This window comes from Cuculus canorus, chromosome 7, assembly GCF_017976375.1.
Source record: "Cuculus canorus isolate bCucCan1 chromosome 7, bCucCan1.pri, whole genome shotgun sequence".
NCBI classification, from domain to species: domain Eukaryota; kingdom Metazoa; phylum Chordata; class Aves; order Cuculiformes; family Cuculidae; genus Cuculus; species Cuculus canorus.
In genome coordinates, this window is record NC_071407.1 from 34180013 (window position 1) to 34200603 (window position 20591).

The 20591-nt window shown below is 41.5% G+C and overlaps 1 protein-coding gene across 1 annotated transcript; it reads left to right on the plus strand.

Moving 5' to 3' along the window:
- The first annotated feature begins 136 nt into the window (after positions 1 to 136).
- On the plus strand, positions 137 to 20209 carry SUPV3L1 (Suv3 like RNA helicase). Its single transcript, XM_054072058.1, has 15 exons — positions 137 to 423; positions 6090 to 6167; positions 6448 to 6555; positions 8115 to 8229; positions 8823 to 8991; positions 10454 to 10565; positions 10847 to 10924; positions 12042 to 12133; positions 13067 to 13247; positions 13638 to 13731; positions 14106 to 14325; positions 14693 to 14773; positions 16230 to 16406; positions 18667 to 18815; positions 19393 to 20209. Exons 1-15 carry the CDS (start codon positions 189 to 191, stop codon positions 19886 to 19888), a joined length of 2385 nt encoding a protein of 794 aa, XP_053928033.1. The 5' UTR covers positions 137 to 188; the 3' UTR covers positions 19889 to 20209.
- The last annotated feature ends 382 nt before the right edge of the window (positions 20210 to 20591 follow it).

Below are 20591 nucleotides of genomic sequence, written 5' to 3' on the forward strand. Positions count from 1 at the left end.
CCTTCGGAGCGCGTTCGGCTCCCTTCGAGAGGGCTCGGTCTCTTTGATGCGCGTTCGACTGCCCACGAGGGGGAGGGCTCGGCTCCCCTCGGGGGGTGGGGGGCGGTACCGCGCACGCGCAGTGTGGGCGGGTGGTGTCGCGGGGCGATGACGCGCGGGTGGGCGCGCGCCGCTGCCCTTGGCTGCCGATGAGGCGGTGCGCGTGGCCGCTGCTGCGGCTCCCGGCGAGCGCGGGGCTCGCTCTCCGCCATGGCGGGGCCTCCCTTCATCCCGCCCGGCCGCGGCCCCGCTGCTCCGCCGCCTCCTCCTCCGGAGGGGGCCGAGCCCCAGACACCTCGCTCTTCGTGCCCGTGCCGCTGAAACTCGCCGGCGATGAGGCCGAGGAGGACGTGGGCGCCGAGCTGACGCGGCCCCTCGACAAGGGTGAGCGGGGCGGGCGGGGGTGGTTCGGGCTGGAACGGGCCTAAAGCCCAGCCGGTTCTACCCCCTGCGTGGGCAGGGACAGCTCTCACCAGGCTGCCCAAGGTAGCCTGGCCGTGAACACCTCCAGGGATGGGGCAGCCACAACTTCCCTGGGCAGCCTGGGCCAGGGCCTCACCATCCTCGTGGTGAAGAAATTCCTCCTTATGTCCAATCTAAATCTTCCCCTTCCAATTTAAAGCTATCCCATCTCATCCTATCACTCCATGCCCTCATAAAAAGTCCCTCCCCAGCTTTCTTGTAGCCCCTTCAGGTACTGAAAGGTCATTCTGGGGCCTCCCCAAAACCTTCTCTTCTCTAGGCTGAACAACCCCACCTCTTTCAGTCTGTCTTTATAGGTGCTTCAGCTCTCACATCACCTTTGCAGCCCTCCTCTGGACCCATTGCAACAGCTCCATCTCCTTCTTATGTTGAGGATTCCAGAACTGGACAATATTCCAGGTGGGGTCTCACAAGAGAGGAATAGAGGGGCAGAATCCCCTCCCTTGCCCTGCTGGCCATGCTGCGTTTGATGCAGCCCAGGATACAGTGTTCATGGTGCCCAGTGCTGCGTGGGCTCATTCCTGCACACCCTGTATGTTGCAGTCAGGATAAAAGGTGCTCAGCCTTGGAACAGGTCCTGCTGCTTCCCTGGGATCCCTTGGCATTGGAAACTGTAACTGCAGCTGAGTTCAGGAGCCATGTTTTGCTCAGGAGCTGTAGTTTGCTCAAACATTGATGTTATGGGCAGAATAACACTGTCTGTAAGTGAGCCCAGATCAAAATGAGGTTGATTTTGATCCAAACCATGGATTGAAACCACCCATGGTTTCAGTAGGACCCAATAGGAAGGACCCAAGTCCTTCTCCACAGGGCTGCTCTCAATCACATCATTGCCGATACTGTATTGAAACCATGGGTGGTGCTGGTTGTTGAAGATGGACATGAGCCGGCAATGTGCGCTCACAGCCCAGAAGGCCAACTGTGTCCTGGGCTGCATCAAAAGAATCATGGCTAGCAGGCCGAGGGAGGGGATTCTGCCTCTCATGAGACACCATCTGGAATATTGTATCCTGTTCTGGAGTCCCCAACATAAGAAGAATAGGGAACTGTTGGAACAGGTCCAGAGTAGGGCTGTGAAGATGATCCGAGGGCTGGAACACCTCCCATACAAGGACAGGCTGAGAGAGTTGGGGTTGTTCAGCCTGGAGAAGAGAAGGCCTTATAGCAACCTTCTGGTACTTTAAGGGGCTACAAGAAAGCTGGGGAGGGACATTTTGCAAGGGTATGGAGTGATAGGGTGAGGGGGGATGGCTTTAAATTGGAAGAGGGAAGATTTAGACTAAACATTAGGAAGAAATTCTTCACTATGAGAGTGGTGAAGCCCTGGCCCACGTTGCCCAGGGAAGCTGTGGCTGCCCCATCCCTGGAGGTGTTCAGGGCTAGGTTGGATGGGGCCTTGGGCAGCCTGAGCCAGGGGGAGGTGTCCCTGCCCAGGGGGTTTGGAGCTGAGTGATCTTTCCAACCCAAACCATTCTATCATTTTATGAAAATGTTCACTGTTCTTAGGTATTGACAGCCAGTTTAACTCAAAACTTCAGCTTTTGATTAAAGCAATGCAGGTGCGTCTGTGCGTTCTTGGGTTTGCACATCCGAAAGTTCTTCATAAGTTCTTCTAATTAAGTGTCCTGATGGAGTAATATTTGTATTAACTGGAAGCAGAAGTGTGGGAAAGTGATCTTAACTTGTTTAGAGCCCTCAAGGAAAGCATACCTGGCTCTGATGTCTGAAAGAAAACTTCACTAGGAGGGATAATCCTGAAGAGCTGTATCGTAAAAAATCCGTGGTGTTTTCAGGCTTGTCTTTGAGGCTTGTCTTCTGTTAGTATTGTGTTGTTTGAGTACCAGTAAATAGGAATGGTAGCCTCTTCTTGTCTTTCTTGTCTCATTTGTTAGATAACTGGTTGTGTTGATTTCTTCAAAGGTACAAGTAAAATACTCTTGTATTTGGTCTCTACTAATGTATTGAGAGAGACCAAATCAGCTGAAATTACTTATGTTCCCACAGCCTGAAGTTCTTTTGTGTGAGACTTGCAAGGAATACCAGACAGGTGACCAGCGTGGTGCTCATCTGGCTTGTTGGCCTGTAGTGTTGTCAATAATTCTGTATTTTGAAACCCATCAATAATGCTAAAGGGGGAACTGAATGAGACCTCCCTTAGCAAATATCATCCATTCTTATTTTGTGAAGTAAATATCCTTCTCCTTCCCTTCCCCCAGATTCCGACCACAGTATTATGCATCTGTTTTTTGATATTTTGAATGATGGTGCCCTGTCAGATTCTGCTTTCAAATACTGAACTAGATGCAATACAGAAAAATTTGTATTTCTAGGTTTTCTGATCACTTCTTGTGAAGAAACTTTTTTACTTAGAGCGCACATAATTCCAGTGAGTCCTCTCTTTAGTTTGTTACTTGCTGAAGTGAGAAAGTGATCTTAGTTTTCACGCTAGTCAAACGCTGTCAGTATAACAGAAGCCTTTTTAGAAGCTTACTTTTATGAAGCCAGTTTTGCAAAAACTTAATAACTGCTGCTTAATGGCCTGTTGTGGAATTTCTTCATGGCTACATCTATTTTCTGGGACTCCATGGGAAGGGAATCCTTATAGGTGCTGCTATATGCTTTCACTTCCGCTGTATCAAGTAGGTTACACCTAGAAGGAGCTTTGCTTTTGTGCTTTTCTTACAGAGGTGATGGCAGAATGTGTTCTTTAGCCATTCGTTGCTTTTATATTAATGATGTTTCAGATATATTTGTGTGATGTTGATGTCTCCGTTGTGAAAGGCCCAGATGCACAGTGCTATGGGAAACATCAGAACAGTATGAATTTGCTGTATGATGGAGTGATTTGAGATCTAAGTAGGTGTTTGCTAAACCCCTTGGATGATTGCCTTATGGAACAGCTCATTGTTGAGTGACTGGGTCACCCATGGGCGCATTATAGTGAGATATCTAAGAAGCAGTTATGTAAAATAGAAAATAATAATAAGAAAAGAAGCTCTGACGTTAAACTTGGAGTGAAAGGGAACAAGCAATCTGCTCATGCATGTAGTATCAGGAGAAAGGAGTGTAAAGAGCAGTGAGAGAAGATAGGGTTGTGGCAAAGGGAGGTGATCTGCTGTGAGTGCAGAGAGGATTGGTACCTGGCTTCGTGATTTTTAGGACTGAATGTTGCCAAAGGAGTGGGCAGCATGAATTTGGGTTGGTTTGACTGTGGGCCTTCTGGAATGGAGGTGATCCATTGTCCATTTTAAATAAACGTAAACAGAAATCTACTGTATGAAAGATCAGCACTTTGTGTTGTGTGCCTCCACAGAGTCCTCGATACAGTTGTTGATTTGGAGCCCTAATGCACAGTTGTTGTATTGAATGTCAGTTCTGTGGCTGCAATTGTTAGCCCACAAGGCTGTGCTTACTGGTGAGAAATGTAAGCTAGGAAAGATGAAATGTTGTCAGCAATTCGTGTGTCAGGAATGGGAGGTGCCTGAACAACTGGATTATTCGGATGCAGCAGGTCCCTTGGACCGGATGGTAGAAGTTAACAGTTCTGGAGGAATTTTGAAGTAAAGCAGTTGAGCTGCCCCGGTGGCAGCATGTGGGCATGCTGGAAGGGACAATTGTTTTCTCAGATGCAGAAAAGTGACTGAGAAGTCTTCCTGCACATAGGGCTGAAACATTGGAATGAACCTGATACGTTGGAGGCCAGCTGCGTGATTTCTGAACTTAACCAGAAAGTAAGGCTGTCTTGTTACACAGAACCTTACAAAATACTCCTGAGAAGTCAAAGTAATTGAGGAGTAAGAGCTAAAATACTGTTTTGGAATGAGGAAGTGGTAAAGAAAGGGAAATCTTAAACCACTAATGAGTAGTAAAAAGGGTAATGTTAGTGGCAGGATGCAGATCTCCTGAGCATGTGCTCCGATTGGTAGCTTTTGCTGTGGAAATAGTACTACACACAGTTTGATAAAGCTGATGTGGGCGCGTCTAGTTGGGCTACAATGCCAGCTTTGTTTTGTTTTGATATACCTTATTATTAAAGCAAGTTCTTGTGCTTGGGAGGGATTGTGACCTTGGACGTTGAGGCTGTGATGGTCTCAATGTCATGTTGGCCTGGATTGTAACAAGTGTTCTGGCATTGACCTTTTCCTCTTGTAGTAAGGCCAATAGGTTGTGAATTTAGCTACATGGCTGTGTTAACTGTTAATACTTCTTGTGGAAGTTCTGAAGAGAATTAGCCCTCTGCTTTCTTTTAGTGCAGTGTTTTGCATTCTGTCTTTGATTTTCCGGGCCCTTGAGTATTTCTTGATGAGAGCGTGGATGCCTGTGTAGTAAATGTGAGCCTGCTGACATCTTGCTCCGTTACTTTTGTGAACATTTCCGGCTATGAGTTAATCCATTATCAAGCTGCTATAACCATACACAGGGTATGGGGCATAGCCACTGCTTTTGTCCTCCTGGCTGTGCCTGCAATTGAACTTTGTCATATTCATGTCACCTGATGATTTTCATTATGCAAAGTGGGCTGACTTTGCTCTAGAATATAGTTTTTCAGAAATAGAGGCAATCTTTCAATGCTTTAAGATTGATCTCATGGGAGGCTTTACATGTCACAGCAGAGACTTCAGAGAGCTATGGAGTTAGAGCAGAGCTTGGCAATGTTGTCCCCAATAACTTGTGGTGGTAAATGAGTGTTGTGAAGACTCATGTATTAGTTTTAGCATTTTATAACATAGGGTTTGTAGACTTGAGTTTTACTGATACATTTATGAATAGGTGCTCATGATATTTGCTGGATTTTTGTGGATTTCTGACCTGCTACAGATGGAGAGGGGACACATTTTTGCTGATATAATTTAACTAACATTTAATGACCTAAATTCAGAGTGTACATTAGTAAACACATTTTTGTTGCACCTCTGAACTTGCCTTTTGGGGGAAGGAAAAGGTTTATTAATAAAACTTTATAATAGATTTTATACAAACAAACTGAGTAATTAGTGATATGAAGAAACTCTACGTTTTCCTCTCCCCTCCTTTGTTTAAGCTGAGAAGTAGGAAGAATACTGCATCTGGTTTGCCTGATCTTTCTGGAGAACACGTCTTGGAAGCAGCGTGGAGGGAAGAAAGTCTCTTAGGATGTTTATTAAAAGCTGTCACTGTGTAGTTTAAGTGGGTTTACTTTTTGCAGTAAAACCAACTACTTCCTGATAGATGTCAACAAAAAGCAAACTAAAACTGCCCCAAACCCCTTAATTAGTTAGTTCTGTAGCATGTTGGCTGCAGGTTCCCACTTTTATACTTTCCTATCAGTTAAAGAGAGAGCGTCTCTCTAATACTGACCTCATCCTCATGGCAATTCTAACTCTGCTGCGGCTTAAGATTGTCCTTTTCCATAACAGGCTATATCATTGATTGTGTTTCATTTAGGGAGAAATCACTTGAGTCTGTTTGGCATGGCAAAGATTCCTTCTCTCCAGAGTAGGGAGACTATGAGCCATGATCTTTAGTCCAGGAAATGGGATTTGATTTGGAGCAAACTGAAAAAAAAACCCATTGCTCTCTTTCTACAGGTGAAGTTCTGAAAAACTTAAATAAATTCTACAAAAGAAAAGAAATCCAAAGACTCGGGGCAGATAATGGATTAGACGGTAAGAAAATGTTTTGAGTTTTTTTTTTAATTTTTTTTTCAAATGTGAAATCTGTTTTTATGGTATTGGGTAGAGCCGATCTATAATAGGTCTCACAACACTGCTTATTTAGGTTGTGTCTGTCACTCAGTTCAAATAACCTTTATATTCACTTGTAATATCTCCTACCAAGGTGTAGGTTTTTAATGGACTGCTGCAGTGTTTTGTTGGGCTTTTACAAATACGGCTTTGTGATCCCGGTCCCTTTCATTTTGTTCCTTTGTCGTTTTTTTTTTTGCAGCTCGCCTGTTTCACCAAGCGTTTATAAGCTTTAGGAAGTATATCATGGAGTCCAGTTCTGTGAGTGCTGATTTGCATATTATTCTCAATGATATATGCTGTGGTGCAGGCAAGTATCTGGAGTGCTTGTAAAATAAAATGCATTTGTGTCTTGGTTTCGACCTGTATGTTTACATATGTATGTTTGGACTCTCCTACTGTGCTGTAATAAGGGTTAAAAATCAACACTTCCCGGTCAGAAATGCTTGTGCCCATCCTATGGATGTTCTGTCCTTAAATCTTCTGTAGTGGAAGCAAAAGAGCTGGAGGTCTTGGCAGCAATGAACAACAGATGCTCTAAAACAGTACTGTGCCGCTTATTCCTCTTAAAAATTCAGTGGTCACTAGGGGGCACTTTGAGAGCTTTCTCCTGGCCAGGTGGCTATAAGTGTTTGGGAATACTGCTCTGTGACTGCTCTAGTTCCGAGTGGCACTAAATACCGTGTCTGCTTAATGCATCATGTGTTGTAATCAACAGCACCTAGCTAAAAGGGGATGCTAGCTGGCAACAAGGGGAATGGTCTTCTCCACAGTTTGAGCTGCAGAACTTTGCCACAGTGTGTGTGTTTTTATTGATGGTAATTTAAAGGTTACAGTGTTTTTTGTCTTAGAATATAAACGTATCGATTTAAAATGTTTACCATCTTTGGAAATTTAAAGTATCCTTTTACATCAGTTGTGCATAAAATCTTTAAGGTGATCTCCTGACTTCTACTCCTCATTTACTTATATATGAGGATTGTTTATATGTGCCTCTAAACTCACATGTAGAGGAGCATATAAGGTTGTTTATTGTGGCAGTTTTGAAGCGTTTTAGTTGAGTTTTGCCTGTCCAAAGGTGATAATTGAAAATACTACAGTTTTTAAGTTCTTTAAATTCTGTACAACTATTTTGATTCATTGATTACTAATTTTGAATTTAAAAACAAAATGTAAACCACTGATCTTTTTGTGTGTGTGTGTGTGTGTTTGGTCATAACAGGGTTTTAGATCCAGGCAAATTGTGTGATAGCTAGATAGTTGGAGTGTGACCTGAAATGAGAAGTTTAAGGCCACATTTCTGCTCTGCAAACGCTCAGAGGAGTGAACAGTGAAGCTGGATGTCTCCTCTGAGCTGATTCTGGTTTTGTTTTCTCAACTCGGGACTGAAGTTTCACTATGTTGAAGCAGCAACCCAAGTCTTAGTAGCTTTGGGAAGCTGCAAATATTTCTTTTTTTTTTTTTTTTTCTGTTTATTCATAAAAGCATTTTAGAAGTTTTATTTTATTCCTGGGCAGCACGTGAATTGGAAGAAAAGGCTAAAATCTTCTTAGAAAAGCTGGTTCTCATCCAGCTTTGCTATAGATTCTCATTTTATTTAGAAGTTCCCTTGACATGCAGGCTAACTAGGGTGAATATAATGAAATGAGATTTTTTTTTTCTTCAATACTGTTGTATTTGCATTACATCTCTTAGCAAGTCCGTGTATTCATGGTAGTTTACTTTTCTGCTGTGGAGATAACTGTTGAATTTCACAAAGAGCCAGAAGTTGAAAGAATTACAGAAGAGTGTGGTGGAAATAAAGTTTATTATAAAGATGCACACCTTCAGACTAGCGTGCAAACTTTCTTAAGAAGGTTTGTTTTCTAGGTCACGTGGATGATCTCTTTCCATTTTTCTTGAGGCATGCAAAGCAGATCTTTCCGATGCTGGATTGTATGGATGATCTGCGCAAGATCAGCGATTTAAGATTGCCGCCCAACTGGTCAGTGTGTTTAAGTTGTTGCTATGTTTTCTTTTCTCAGTGTCAGAATTTCATAGTCTGTTGATGTAAGCTTTATGATGCATAGTTTGTACAATATTTTCAGTTCCATTTCTCTGTTTTTACAACAATTTGTATCAGGAACTTTTACTTTTATTACAAGATATAGTGCAATCAGTTAAAAGGAAAATAAGATGATATCAGCTATGAAAGCTGCTGAGTTGGTATTGCCTTTCCAGAAAGCTGTCTTCTGGCTGTATCTGTTTGGGAGGTAGCATGCCAGAACACTAAAATGTTAACGTACCTAAAGGACGGAGACCCCATTACTGCGGTAATTATTACTGAATAATTCTGAACAGAGTGTGTGAATTCCACTCTGAATTTTTGAAAGCATTGTATGAATTAGAAGATGAAAATATAAGACATAGTAACACCTTCATGCTGTCTCTATTTAAGAACTTGATCTTTCTGTTATCACCACACATTAAAAAAACTATTAATAAATAAGTGTTGAAACTAATTTGCATTTCCCCTGAATCAATATCCAGAACACAAGATAAATGTTCAACAGATCTGCTTTTTTGTGTGTGTTTTAGGTATCCAGATGCCAGAGCTATTCAGAGAAAGATAATATTCCATGCTGGTCCTACAAACAGTGGAAAAACTTACCATGCTATCCAGAGATTTTTGTCAGCAAAATCCGGAATATACTGTGGCCCGCTAAAACTTCTAGCTCATGAGATCTTCCAGAAGAGTAATGATGCTGTCAGTATGTTGTATTACTTGCCTCCATCCTTAATACTGGAACAATCTCATGAATGCATGCTTGTGAAGTGCTGTAGGTGATTAAGGTAGTCTGTGATGCAGTGTGCTTAAATGGTTGGACTTGATGATCCAAGAGGTCTTTTCTGACCTAGTGATTCTAGGAGTCTGTGATGATGGGTGCCTTTGCTTTGCAGTACTGTCAGCTCGTGTGAATACCAGTTGTGCGTTTCTGCATTAGGAGTGCAGAATGGAACATCACTATCTCTATTGCATGTGCCATGCAATCATTCCTGGAACCTGCCTCCCTTTTCCTGTAATTTTTCTCTCCCTGTGTTTAGCCAGGTTCTACTATTGGCTTTTTCAGTGGGAAAACCGTGGCTTCTTTTGCCTGTGACCTTTATTTTAGCTTGTATGCAAGAAATTACCCTTCTTTAACTCCCCTTAACCTTCTGCTTCAATGTTTAAATCTATTTCACTTGGCCATCTAATAAAAGGTTCTTCAGCTGTGTTGAGTTGAAGAGCGGTGCCTTGTATTATGTCTCTAGAGGAACCTCTCATTAGTAATTTTTTAAATTGCTTCCAGCAGCTTTTTGAAGGCTCCTCACCAGTGTGTTTCCCACTGCGCCGAACTGCACCAGTTCTGAAGCATTACAATAACACTTCACCTGTTAATGCAGTGTAGTGTGTACAGTAGTGTTTGCTGATTGATCCTGTGGTTTCTCTTTTCTTGATAAGTCTATGATTTAGAATCTGTCATTCCTGTTACTGGTTTATCAAAGCAACACCTAAGAAAGATTGTCCTAGGAGATACCTGTAACCGTATCCCCTAGTGTGTAAAGGTACCACGTAGTGGATCTTCCTTGTTAGTAGTTACTGGACTTTTTTTTTCCATCTGTTTAGTGCTCGTGAGGACTTTTCATTTGGCAGCTCATGGCAGTTCGTGGATGCGTAGCCCTTGAGGGTTAAACAGACCTTCCTACATGGCTCTACAGGTGGCTGTAGATCTGGAAGGAGCACTCTGAGTGTAGAGCTGATGAGGGGCGGCTCCTGCTGTCCCTCACAGCCAGTCCTCATGAACTCTTGCTGGGTGAGATGCTCAACAGGGCCATCACCAGTTGAACTGGGGGAGGCTGGAGTTTGCAAGGGCCTTGCTCTGTGTACCCCTTGTACTACAGTTCTTTTGTCACAGTTGTGACAGCTCTGAAGTGCTCCCAAGAGGATGTGATCTCCTGCTGGAGCAGAGAAGGGCGTCTAATTACAGATACTGCCTCTTCATTCCACCCTTTAATCTGATAGGACTTAAATGCAGGACACAAGTCTCAGAAGGCTGAGTAGTTATTTTCTGGATAGCTTACATTATACCGCCTTAGAAGTTACTTTAAGAAACTGATTTTTTTCCCCTTTGGAAAGAGGATTATGTTATAGTGAAGAAACTTAACGTGAGTTTTCTGTATTCCTTTAGAATGTGCCATGTGACTTGGTGACAGGAGAAGAGCGTGTGTATGCCAATGAAGATGCCAGACAAGCTCCTCATATTGCTTGTACCATTGAAATGTGCAGCACTAATACGCCTTGTATGTATACTGAATTGTTTCTGGCATATCTGTGGTATCTCTGTGTATTATTGTTTGGATGCTGAAGTAGCTGAGCTGTTCTTTTTTCGCTCTTACTTAAACAATTTCTGAACTAGGTTAGAGCAGTAAACCTAGACCGCCTCAGAATAATTTTTTGTTGGTAGAGGATTAATTTGATTTGAGCAACGTACTTTAGAAAGGCTTAGAAATCCTTCCTATGTTGTACTGCTGTTCTAGATGCTCTTTCTTGGTGCATCACATCCTTTCTTTTTTGTTTTGAGATGAGGTTGCTGTGATTGATGAAATTCAGATGATCAGAGATCCTGCCAGAGGCTGGGCTTGGACAAGAGCTCTTCTAGGTAAGCTTGTTTATGCTGAACTAGTTTAATGTGACTATAAACAGCACATTGCAACAAGCTTAGCAGTCAGTATATTCGTCAATGGTTGAAATATGTGATGCAAAATAAAAGCTATTATTTTTTCTTCATATGTCTTCTCACAGCAAGTTAGAGACATACTCTGCCTCAAACAATTTGCCTGTGTGGCAGCAATTTACCTGTCATGTTCTACTTAATGATTATTAAAAAAAATATTCTGTAAGTTATACAGATGCCTCTTTTAGTTTTGCTTCCTTGGATAATATGGAGTCTTTGTGTTCTTACACATGCTGTCCTTTTACATTGATTTATTTCTATGCTTTTTTGTTCAGTCAAACAACACAATTTGTCAGAGATTTTATTGTGAGGAGATACTCTGAAATGTCTAGCAGTATGGCAAACGTTAAATATTTTATAAGGTTAATTTCAAGTGGCTCATTTATAGAGCTGCATTGATCTATTAAATTCTTAGAAGAATACTTCTTTTGATAATTTTAGAGTTTTTCAAGAGGAATTTTTGGAACTTATTTTTCCTCAGATTTTGAACTAAAGTTTGGAGTCTGATTCCCCCGCCCACCTTTTCCTTCACAACTTTTGATTCTAAATTTAATAGGATGTTTTGTCACGCTTCCCTTACCTCCTGTTTTTTCCTTTTTCTATTCTGACTGTTTTAGAGATGTATTCATAATTTAAGAAAGTCACGCAGACAACAAAGCTCTTCAATTCTGCTGTCATTTGGGAGTTAGTAGAAGAGCAGTAGTAAATAAAACATACTTAAAGCTTTGTTCCATTTGTTCAGGGGTTGAGGGTATCTCTTGTTTTGGCTGAGAGGGTGCAACAAGGTATTAGCTGCTCTGTTTGTCATACTAATGCATTTCCAAGCATCACTTGCTGATATGAGATCAAGAGCAGCTGTAAGGAAGTAGTGTATTGTGGGAGAAGCCTTACGTACTGATTTGGGATGTTGAAGGAGCTGCAGTGCAGCCCTCATTGATGTGTTTAGCCTGCAAAATTTTGGGGTAACTTTTAAGTCAGCGAAAGCTACTGTTGCCTATAAATATGTAACACTTCGCATTTTATTTCATTGGATGTTGTTCAGGCCTCTGTGCGCAAGAAATCCACGTTTGTGGAGAAGCTGCTGCTATTGACTTGGTGACAGAGCTCATGTACACCACAGGGGAGGAAGTTGAAGTAAGCTTTTTAATTCTATAATGTTATGAACATCAGGTTCTCCTGGCTGGAAAACGGGCAAATATTTAGGGCCCTTTGAGGGTATCACTGATCGAAGTCATTCTTGCAGAGTTTCTTGTTAAAATGTTTCTCAGTTCTTGTAAACCAAAGGAGATGTTGCAGAGTTGTTTTGTGGTTTTTGGTTTTTTTTTTTAAATAGCAGTAGTGGTTTGCTTAAAAGAGACAAGTGTTTTGCTGAGTTCCCCTCAGGGAGTGCTGCAGCTGTTTAGTGCCTTTCCTTATAGTTCTGTCCTTCCTGGAGGGTGCAGTGCCCTTAGGTTTGCTTGAGGTTACTGAATCTGTTGATATTTATTCTCCATATGACAAGGAAAGGAGTTAAAAGAGCTAACACCTCCAGAGGAGTGATTGAAAGATCTCTGAAGCCCAGCTTTATTGTCAAATATATTTTTTTTTCCTTGGGAAGATTCCTTTGTGAAGAGTACTTGAAAACATGAAATTTGGTCTTAAGAGAGTCCAGCCTGCATGATCTCCTGGTGAATTAGCTGTAGCTTTATGTATCTGTGTGTGACAGAGTGTGTAATTCTGAAAGGGGATGAGTTACAGCATTCAGATGACTGAGTGAAAACAGACTCTTGTTTCTTGGTAGAATTGCTACATAGCCTGCATACTGCTTTTCTTGAATCCGGTTTACATGTAAAAGTATACAGTTCTTCTGTTTCTTGAAAAGACCATATACTTCACAGCTTGGGAAATGCTGCAAGTATGCAAGTGCATAAGGTGTGTACGTCGTCTTCTCCCCAGTAACTGTCCCTTCATGACTGGGAGAGGTCCCTCCGCGTTACAATCAGTTGTGATAATAAGCAGGCTGGCTGATATTCTGCAGGAATTTGTCACTTAAAACCATCTGATCTTTGACAACTCCTTTGATTCTAGGTCCGAAACTACGAGCGACTCACTCCTCTCACCGTGCTGGACTATGCCTTAGAATCTTTAGATAATCTCCAGCCTGGGGACTGCATTGTCTGTTTCAGTAAGAATGACATTTATTCTGTCAGCCGACAGATTGAAGCCAGAGGATTAGAATGTGCTGTCATATATGGCAGCCTGCCACCAGGTAAAGCACTCTTCCTTTTATTTTTAAGGGAACATTCTGCATTTGCTGCTTCCTTAGAAAAACTTGTAAAATAAAGCCGGACAAGTTTTCCTAGTTTGGCACCTCCATATAGTTAGAAAAAGTAATCAGCTTTCACTGACTGATATTTTAATCTTGAGATTAGACCTTTACTATGTTCTTAATATTGATCTTCAGATAAATGTAATTAAATGAAGTCTATCCACAGCTCTGGCGATAATTAAGTATCTCCTGTTCTCTTCCGCCAACAATAGCTATATAATACCATTTTTTTTCCCTCAACCTATTATAAAGGCATTGAACAGAGTGAGACATTGTCTTTATTTTGTAAGAGGAGTTTGCTATGTGAATTGTTTTGTCATTCTGTTTTAGGAACAAAACTTGAACAGGCAAAGAAATTCAATGATCCTAACGATCCATGCAAAATTTTAGTTGCTACAGATGCAATTGGAATGGGACTCAATTTGTAAGTACTTGGAGCAGGGTATGGTGTGACTTTTCTTTTGTGCGTGTGATTCCTCACTTATTTCTCCCCAGTTTGTCTAATATGGCTAAATATCTTTGTCTGGATAACACAGTGCATACATTTTAATTCTGAAGTAGTGATCTACTTGATTCGACACAATTGATGTGTGTAGGGGTGATGATTCTCCCACAACTGTCCAGTAATCTGATGCTGCCCTTTTGAATGTGCCATGTCCATAAGTAGTATTTGTGGTCTCTTAATTTGTAGAGGGGGAAAAAATCTCAAACAAACAAAAGCTTTCTTTCTTCTGTAGTAGGTTGTATATTGGAAATACTTTGCAAAAAAAAGGATTCCTCTTTGTTCAAATATTGCAGGTGTATAAGAAGAATAATTTTTAACTCTATACTAAAGCCAACTATCAATGAGAAGGGAGAAAAGGAAATAGACACCATTACAACCTCACAGGCTCTACAGATCGCAGGCAGAGCTGGGCGTTATGGCTCATCATTCAAACAAGGAGAAGTCACTACAATGCATCGTGATGACCTCGTGCAGCTGAAGGAAATTTTGAATGAGCCTGTGCGCCCTGTGAAGGTGAGAGGCACAGTACCCAGGTTGAACAGATGTGTTCTGGAGCTGTTCTGCTGTGGTCTGGTCCCAAACTATTTTTCCCTGTGTCTGTTTACAAGTTAGTAATAAAAATGGGTTGGGTTGTGCCAGAGTGACTTTGACTGTCTGTCAAAGGCTTGCAGTGTTTCACTTGCGTTGAAGCTACTCTTTTAAGAATTAAAAGCTCAAACACAAAAAGTTCCTAAGTTCCAGATAAGCATGCTAAATACACTGGACTCTGTAGGTTGCTTTGTTTTCTGTGTTTTGTCTTTCTAGATATTCTTTCTGATGCATTAACTTAAGAACAATGCTGAGAATTAATGGAATTTCTTTTTCTTTATTTTCCCTCTAGGCAGCTGGCCTACATCCTACTGCTGAGCAGATAGAAATGTTTGCTTACCATCTCCCTGATGCCACTCTATCCAATCTAATTGTAAGACTGAAAACAGTATTATCCTCTACTTTAAAAATTAATCATTGCTTATAGTCACTGCTTCTGTACAAACATGCTGGAACCTAACAGCCAGCCTTGTGTTTTGAATCAGTTGGATTCTTCTTTCTACCACAACAGTGACTGAAAATACTTTAAGAATACTTATCTTTTCTGTATTATAATAAACTTGAAAGATATTGAAGTATGTAAATACATTTACACATGTTGAAGAGTTCGCAACAAACTCTTCATTTCACTTTTCCTATGTTTGAAGTGTAGACTTTTTGGTTTGAGGCTGAAAATGTTAGACTAAAATTTTGAAAAATGAATGTGAAAATTTCTGGGAAACAGGGGTGGTCATGTCTGTATATCCGAGAGCTACCTGATTTTTTTTTTTGTGGTTCTGTGAACGTTTTGATGAAACAGTGTCTGCTTAACTTCAGAAAACAGGTTTTGTGGCATCTAGTTGGTCTCATCTTTAGCTGTATAGTAGAATTTTTGGAGGTGCCTAAAGCATTTAAAGCAGAAATTAAGCTTCCAGTGCTGCATTTAAAAAATAGTATCACAGTTTTTTAGCACACTGAGAAGTTCTTAACAGCTTTGTGGATTTAAATGTGTTCTCTGCTGATGTGCTGTTATGTAGCAAAGTGTATGATTTCTAACCTTGAGGTACAAGATTATACTTGGAGACCTCCTGGCAGACTTAGGCTGGTAGGGTAACAGTGCATCTTTAACATTTTACTGTTGAGAATTTCTGGGCTTGCGTAGAAGTATTAAGATAAAAACATGATGTTGTTACTGATTCTGTAAGGATTCAGTCACATATTTAGTTAAGAAGCTCAGTGATCTTTTAGTGTAAATCTTTCAAAGATTTTTGGGGAAATAACTTTGGCGCTCCATAAAAATCCCCCCTGCAATGTGCAGTGGCATCTCCTGTTTCTCCAGAACTTGGATATGTTTCAGGTATTCTTTGAATTCCTGTGTTCCAATACTGTATTTATCTTGTGATTTCCTTCCTAAGTAAGATCTATTCCTGACACTAGGCTAAAACCACCTCAATTATTGAATTTTGTGCTGTAAAGTTAGCTTTTCGGGTCATTCTAAGTCACAAACCTGGAACAAATTCTAAACGTAGTAGTAACTGGTTCCTGTGATGGTGTTCTTTGTAACCAGAATGTACGCTTCTACAATGCTGAATTTGTTAGGAGGCTAATAGAAATGTTTAAATAAAGCATAGTCCATTGTGTCTTCTCTGATTCTGTGTTGGAGAATTTAATGAAAATCCCATTAAAAGAGTATAGGGAACTCCCCTGCTTCCCTTTTTATTACTGTGGTCAAAATGGATATTTTTAACTGTTCTTTATCAGTTTAACCACTTTTTGAAACAATCATTTTTTTGGTTTGATAATACAAATTTTAACAATAACATCCTCTTCATCTGGTTATATTTTCACAGGATATTTTTGTGAGCCTCTCACAAGTTGATGGACTTTACTTTGTCTGCAATATTGATGACTTTAAATTTCTAGCAGATATGATTCAGCACATTCCACTAAATTTGCGATCACGATATGTTTTCTGTACTGCACCTTTGAACAGAAAAGAGCCCTTTGTGTGTACCACACTGTTGAAGGTCAGTTATTTTTTCCTCAAAAATATATGGTATCTGTATTGGAGCAGGCAGGTCTTGGTCCATTGAGACTGTATCCAGCTCCTATATTTATGGTGGGTTTTGCCATTAGATCATTTGGGAGCATTCTTAAAGTGCTTACAGGTAGCTAAATAAAATAGCTGGGGATATATATATATAAAAAATGGTATATAATTAATTAATTGCATTCTTTGCCATTTTTATTGGCCAGAGCTTTTAACTTCTGAGAACTGATTCATATTTTGTGATGCAAATTAGAATTTGCATAGTTGTTCTGTCGCTTGCCTCAGAGAATCCTACCACTTGCCTCTCAGGTGATCTTTGTACTGGGACAGATCAACGTTGTGTTAGGTAGTCACTTGTGCTCCACAGCTTGTCTAAAAACTGTCCTTAAACTTCAAGATACAGCCTCTTCGAGGTGTTGCCTTGTCGACAAAAGAAAAGCTTGTGGGATTATGAAATCCCTGATTTCAGTACCTGATGGGGGATGATGTGATTGAGAGCAGCCCTGCAGAGAAGGACTTGGGGTGCTGGTTGATGAGAAGCTCGACATGAGCCGGCAATGTGCGCTCACAGCCCAGAAGACCGACGGTGTCCTGGGCTGCATCAAAAGCAGCGTGGCCAGCAGGGCGAGGGAGGGGATTCTGCCCCTCTGTTCCTCTCTTGTGAGACCTCATCTGGAGTATTGTGTCCAGTTCTGGAATCCTCAGCATAAGAAAGAGATGGTGCTGTTGGAACGGGTCCAGAGGAGGCTACAAGGATGATTGGAGGGCTGGAGCACCTCCCATATGAGGACAGGCTGAGAGAGTTGGGGTTGTTCAGTCTGGAGAAGAGAAGGCTCTGAGGAGATCTTGTCATGACCTTCCAATATCTGAAAGGGGCTAAAAGAAAGCTGGGGAGGGACTGTTTACAAAGGCTTGGAGTGATAGGATGAGGGGGAATGTGTATAAACTGGAGAGGGGCAGATTTAGGCTACACATAAGGAAGAATTTCTTCATGATGAGAGTGGTGAGGCCCTGTCCCAGGTTGCCCAGGGAAGCTGTGGCTGTGCCATCCCTTGAGGTGTTCAAGGCCAGGTTGGATGGGCTGTGGGCAGAGTGGTCTGGTAGGAGGTGTCCCTGCCCATGGCAGGGGGATTGGAACTGAGTGATCTTTAATGTCTCTTCCAACCCAAAATATTCTATGATTAAGCGCGATTGCTGATCTTATAATACAGTTGCATAGAATAAAAATGCTGGAAACACAGTGCTGTAACTTGCTCTCAGAATTACATCATTTCATTCTGGATAAATTCTTTTCCACTGTGCCCCTGAGTGGTTATTTCGAGGAATTTGTAGTCAGCTGATTTCAGTTTTTTAGGATTAATAATTTTGTTCGGCCCTGTTGCTTTGTTGGACAGTATTGCCTTTGTCTCCCTTTAGAGACAGCATGCAGTGTAAAAATGAAACTGATGTACTGCCCTTGTGTCACAGATATTAGACCTGTGCTTTTTAAAAATGACTAATAATGTTCTTCAAAAATCAAGTGATTGATTTAAAGAGTTGAAAAAAATTGTGCCTCGTTAAGGAAATGCTGAGTGTTCGGATCCCAAGTAATGAAGGCGCAGAGGGAGCATAATGTGGTGTCAGACAGAGACAGGCTGTTGTGAATGCCTGTGTGGATTTAAGCCCCATTCCTTAGCAAAAAAATCCACTTCTGGTGTCAGTTATTCCAAGAGGTCAGTGCTCCTGAAAATTTTAAATTTAAATCTCATTTGTCTTATTTGTCTGTTAGTAGAAGAGCTGAGATGTTTAGGTTTCGGGAGAGCCGATTTCTAGTGCAGTTCGATGAATTGTGTGTTTCCTAAGTCAGGAAACACATGTAATGTTTTCTTAATCCTGGAGATTCTGAAACAAGATAATTAACACAACAGGAGCAGGGGGAATAAAATGACAAAGCCCATCTGCTTTGCTAGATGAAATCGTATGCCATCAGTGTTGTACTTTTCTGGATAGCTCTGTCCTTTTGTTGCTTAACTCTGTGCACGGCCCGTGGACAAATTGTGTTAATGAGGCCCTGGAAAGGAGACATGACTCCTGCGTTTAGTAATTAAGTAAAAGAATGTGTGGCATTTGGGCTGTGTAAAACAAAGCAGGTATTTTCTGGAGTATCTGATGTGTGCAGACTCAAGGGAATTTAACTCATTTGGGATTTCTTCTTTCGCGATTAACTGCAGAATTCACTGAATCTGCTTGTTTTTCAGTTTGCCAGACAGTTCAGTAGAAATGAGCCTCTGACGTTTGACTGGCTCTGTCGGCACACCAAATGGCCATTAGCCGTTCCAAAGAACATCAAAGAACTTGTACACCTTGAAGCTGTTCACGATGTTTTTGACCTCTATCTATGGTTAAGGTATTGTCTTCGTGCTTGCAGATTATTTTTATTTATTTTTCATAATATTTATGACTTACAGTCCTAGAAAAGAGGGTATGTGGTGTAGTAGGTACTCCTTAGGATCTTAAGGAAGAATTTCTTCACGATGAGAGGGGTGAGACACTGGAACAGTCTGCCAATGGAAGTTGTGGCTGCCCCATCCCTGGAGGTGTTCAGGGCCAGGTTGGATGGACCTTGGGCAGCCTGATTTAGAGGGATGTCCCTGCCCATGGCAGGGGGTTGGAACTACATCACCTTTAAGGTCCCTTCCAACACAAACCATTCTATGATTCTGTGATCTTGACGAATGCAAATGTTGCTTTATTGGGGGAGCAAGTCACAGGTTCTGCAGAGGACAGTTTGTAACAGAGAAAGTCAGAAACAAGGTGATCCTGGACTGGAGCAGCTGAAATGTCATTTAAACTACAGTGGCCTTCCCATGCAACATGTAATAGTTTGGATTTTTTTACCTTACATAGTGTGTATCTCACTTTAGTCCCAATCAGCAGTTCTTTAGTGCGAAGTTTTAATTGTGTGTCATTTTGCCTCTCTTCAGTTACCGCTTCATGGATATGTTCCCCGATGCTGTCCTTGTAAGGGATATTCAGAAAAAACTGGATGACATTATACAAGCTGGTGTCTGCAACATCACAAAGCTGATCCGAGCTTCACAATCTGCAGCTGCTCCTGGTGCAGCAGAAGTTGTCTCGCAGGACTTTCCTCTTTCGAGGACTAAGAGGGATACCAGGGCGGTTTCAGAGCGTTACGGTGCGAGATCCACAGAAGCGCTCTCTATTGCAGTGGGTGTTCCGGGAGACAGAAGAGCAAAGAACTTGAAAGCCTATCGGGCTGCTACAAGGCAGGAGGATCTGAAAAGCCATGGACATGGGTCTCTTGCCAACAGATTGCTGCGTGAAGGACTTCTAACACAGGAAATGCTGAGACAGCTGGAGAGCGAGTGGCAGGATCAGCACAGGAATGGTAGATACAGCCTCGGTTCAAAAAGAGATGATCAGAATAGTTCAAAGGAAATGGGGAAGAAGAAAAAATAGAATCATGTCCTAATTCTGTTTAGTTTTTATTCATAAAATAAAATCCTATTTTAATAACTTCTTTGGCATTTCATGTTTACACTGCTGCAGCTCATTGATGTTTTTCTTTCTCCTGTGGCCAGTTACGTGAAGCACTCGGAGAAATGGACTCTTAAAAGCACAGAGGCCATAAGTTTGCTTTTACCAGTCAGCTGTACACTGTGTCAGTCGTGGTGTTCAGCCTAAGTGTATGATCTACTACTATGTGAAAAATTGATCTTGATGTCTTCTTGCAAGATATCCTCACGTCGTTAATAAACATCAGATATTTCACTAGTAATGAATTAGCTACTCATTCCATCCCTTCCCTAAGGGCAGAGTTTAACAGATAATGAACCAGTAATGAACAACCTAGCAGGAAATTGAGTCAGAATGGTGATAGGAGTCATGCGCCTCTAACCTTTGTGTCCTGTGGAAGGAAGCAAAAAGCGTTTGTGTTAATGAAATTCTGGCCACGGGAATTTTTGAGTAAATTCCAGTTCTGTCATATGAGGGGTAATTACTGTAACAAAGCAAAATCTTTCCTTCCTCTTTAAATTGTATTCTTTCTCCCGGGAAAAGCCCATCACACTGATTCAGGCAAAGTTGGGGGTGGAAGGGAGTTGAACTATGATTTTTGGGGAGAAGGAGAAGATGTTAGAGGCATAGGTATGGTGTGTTTACT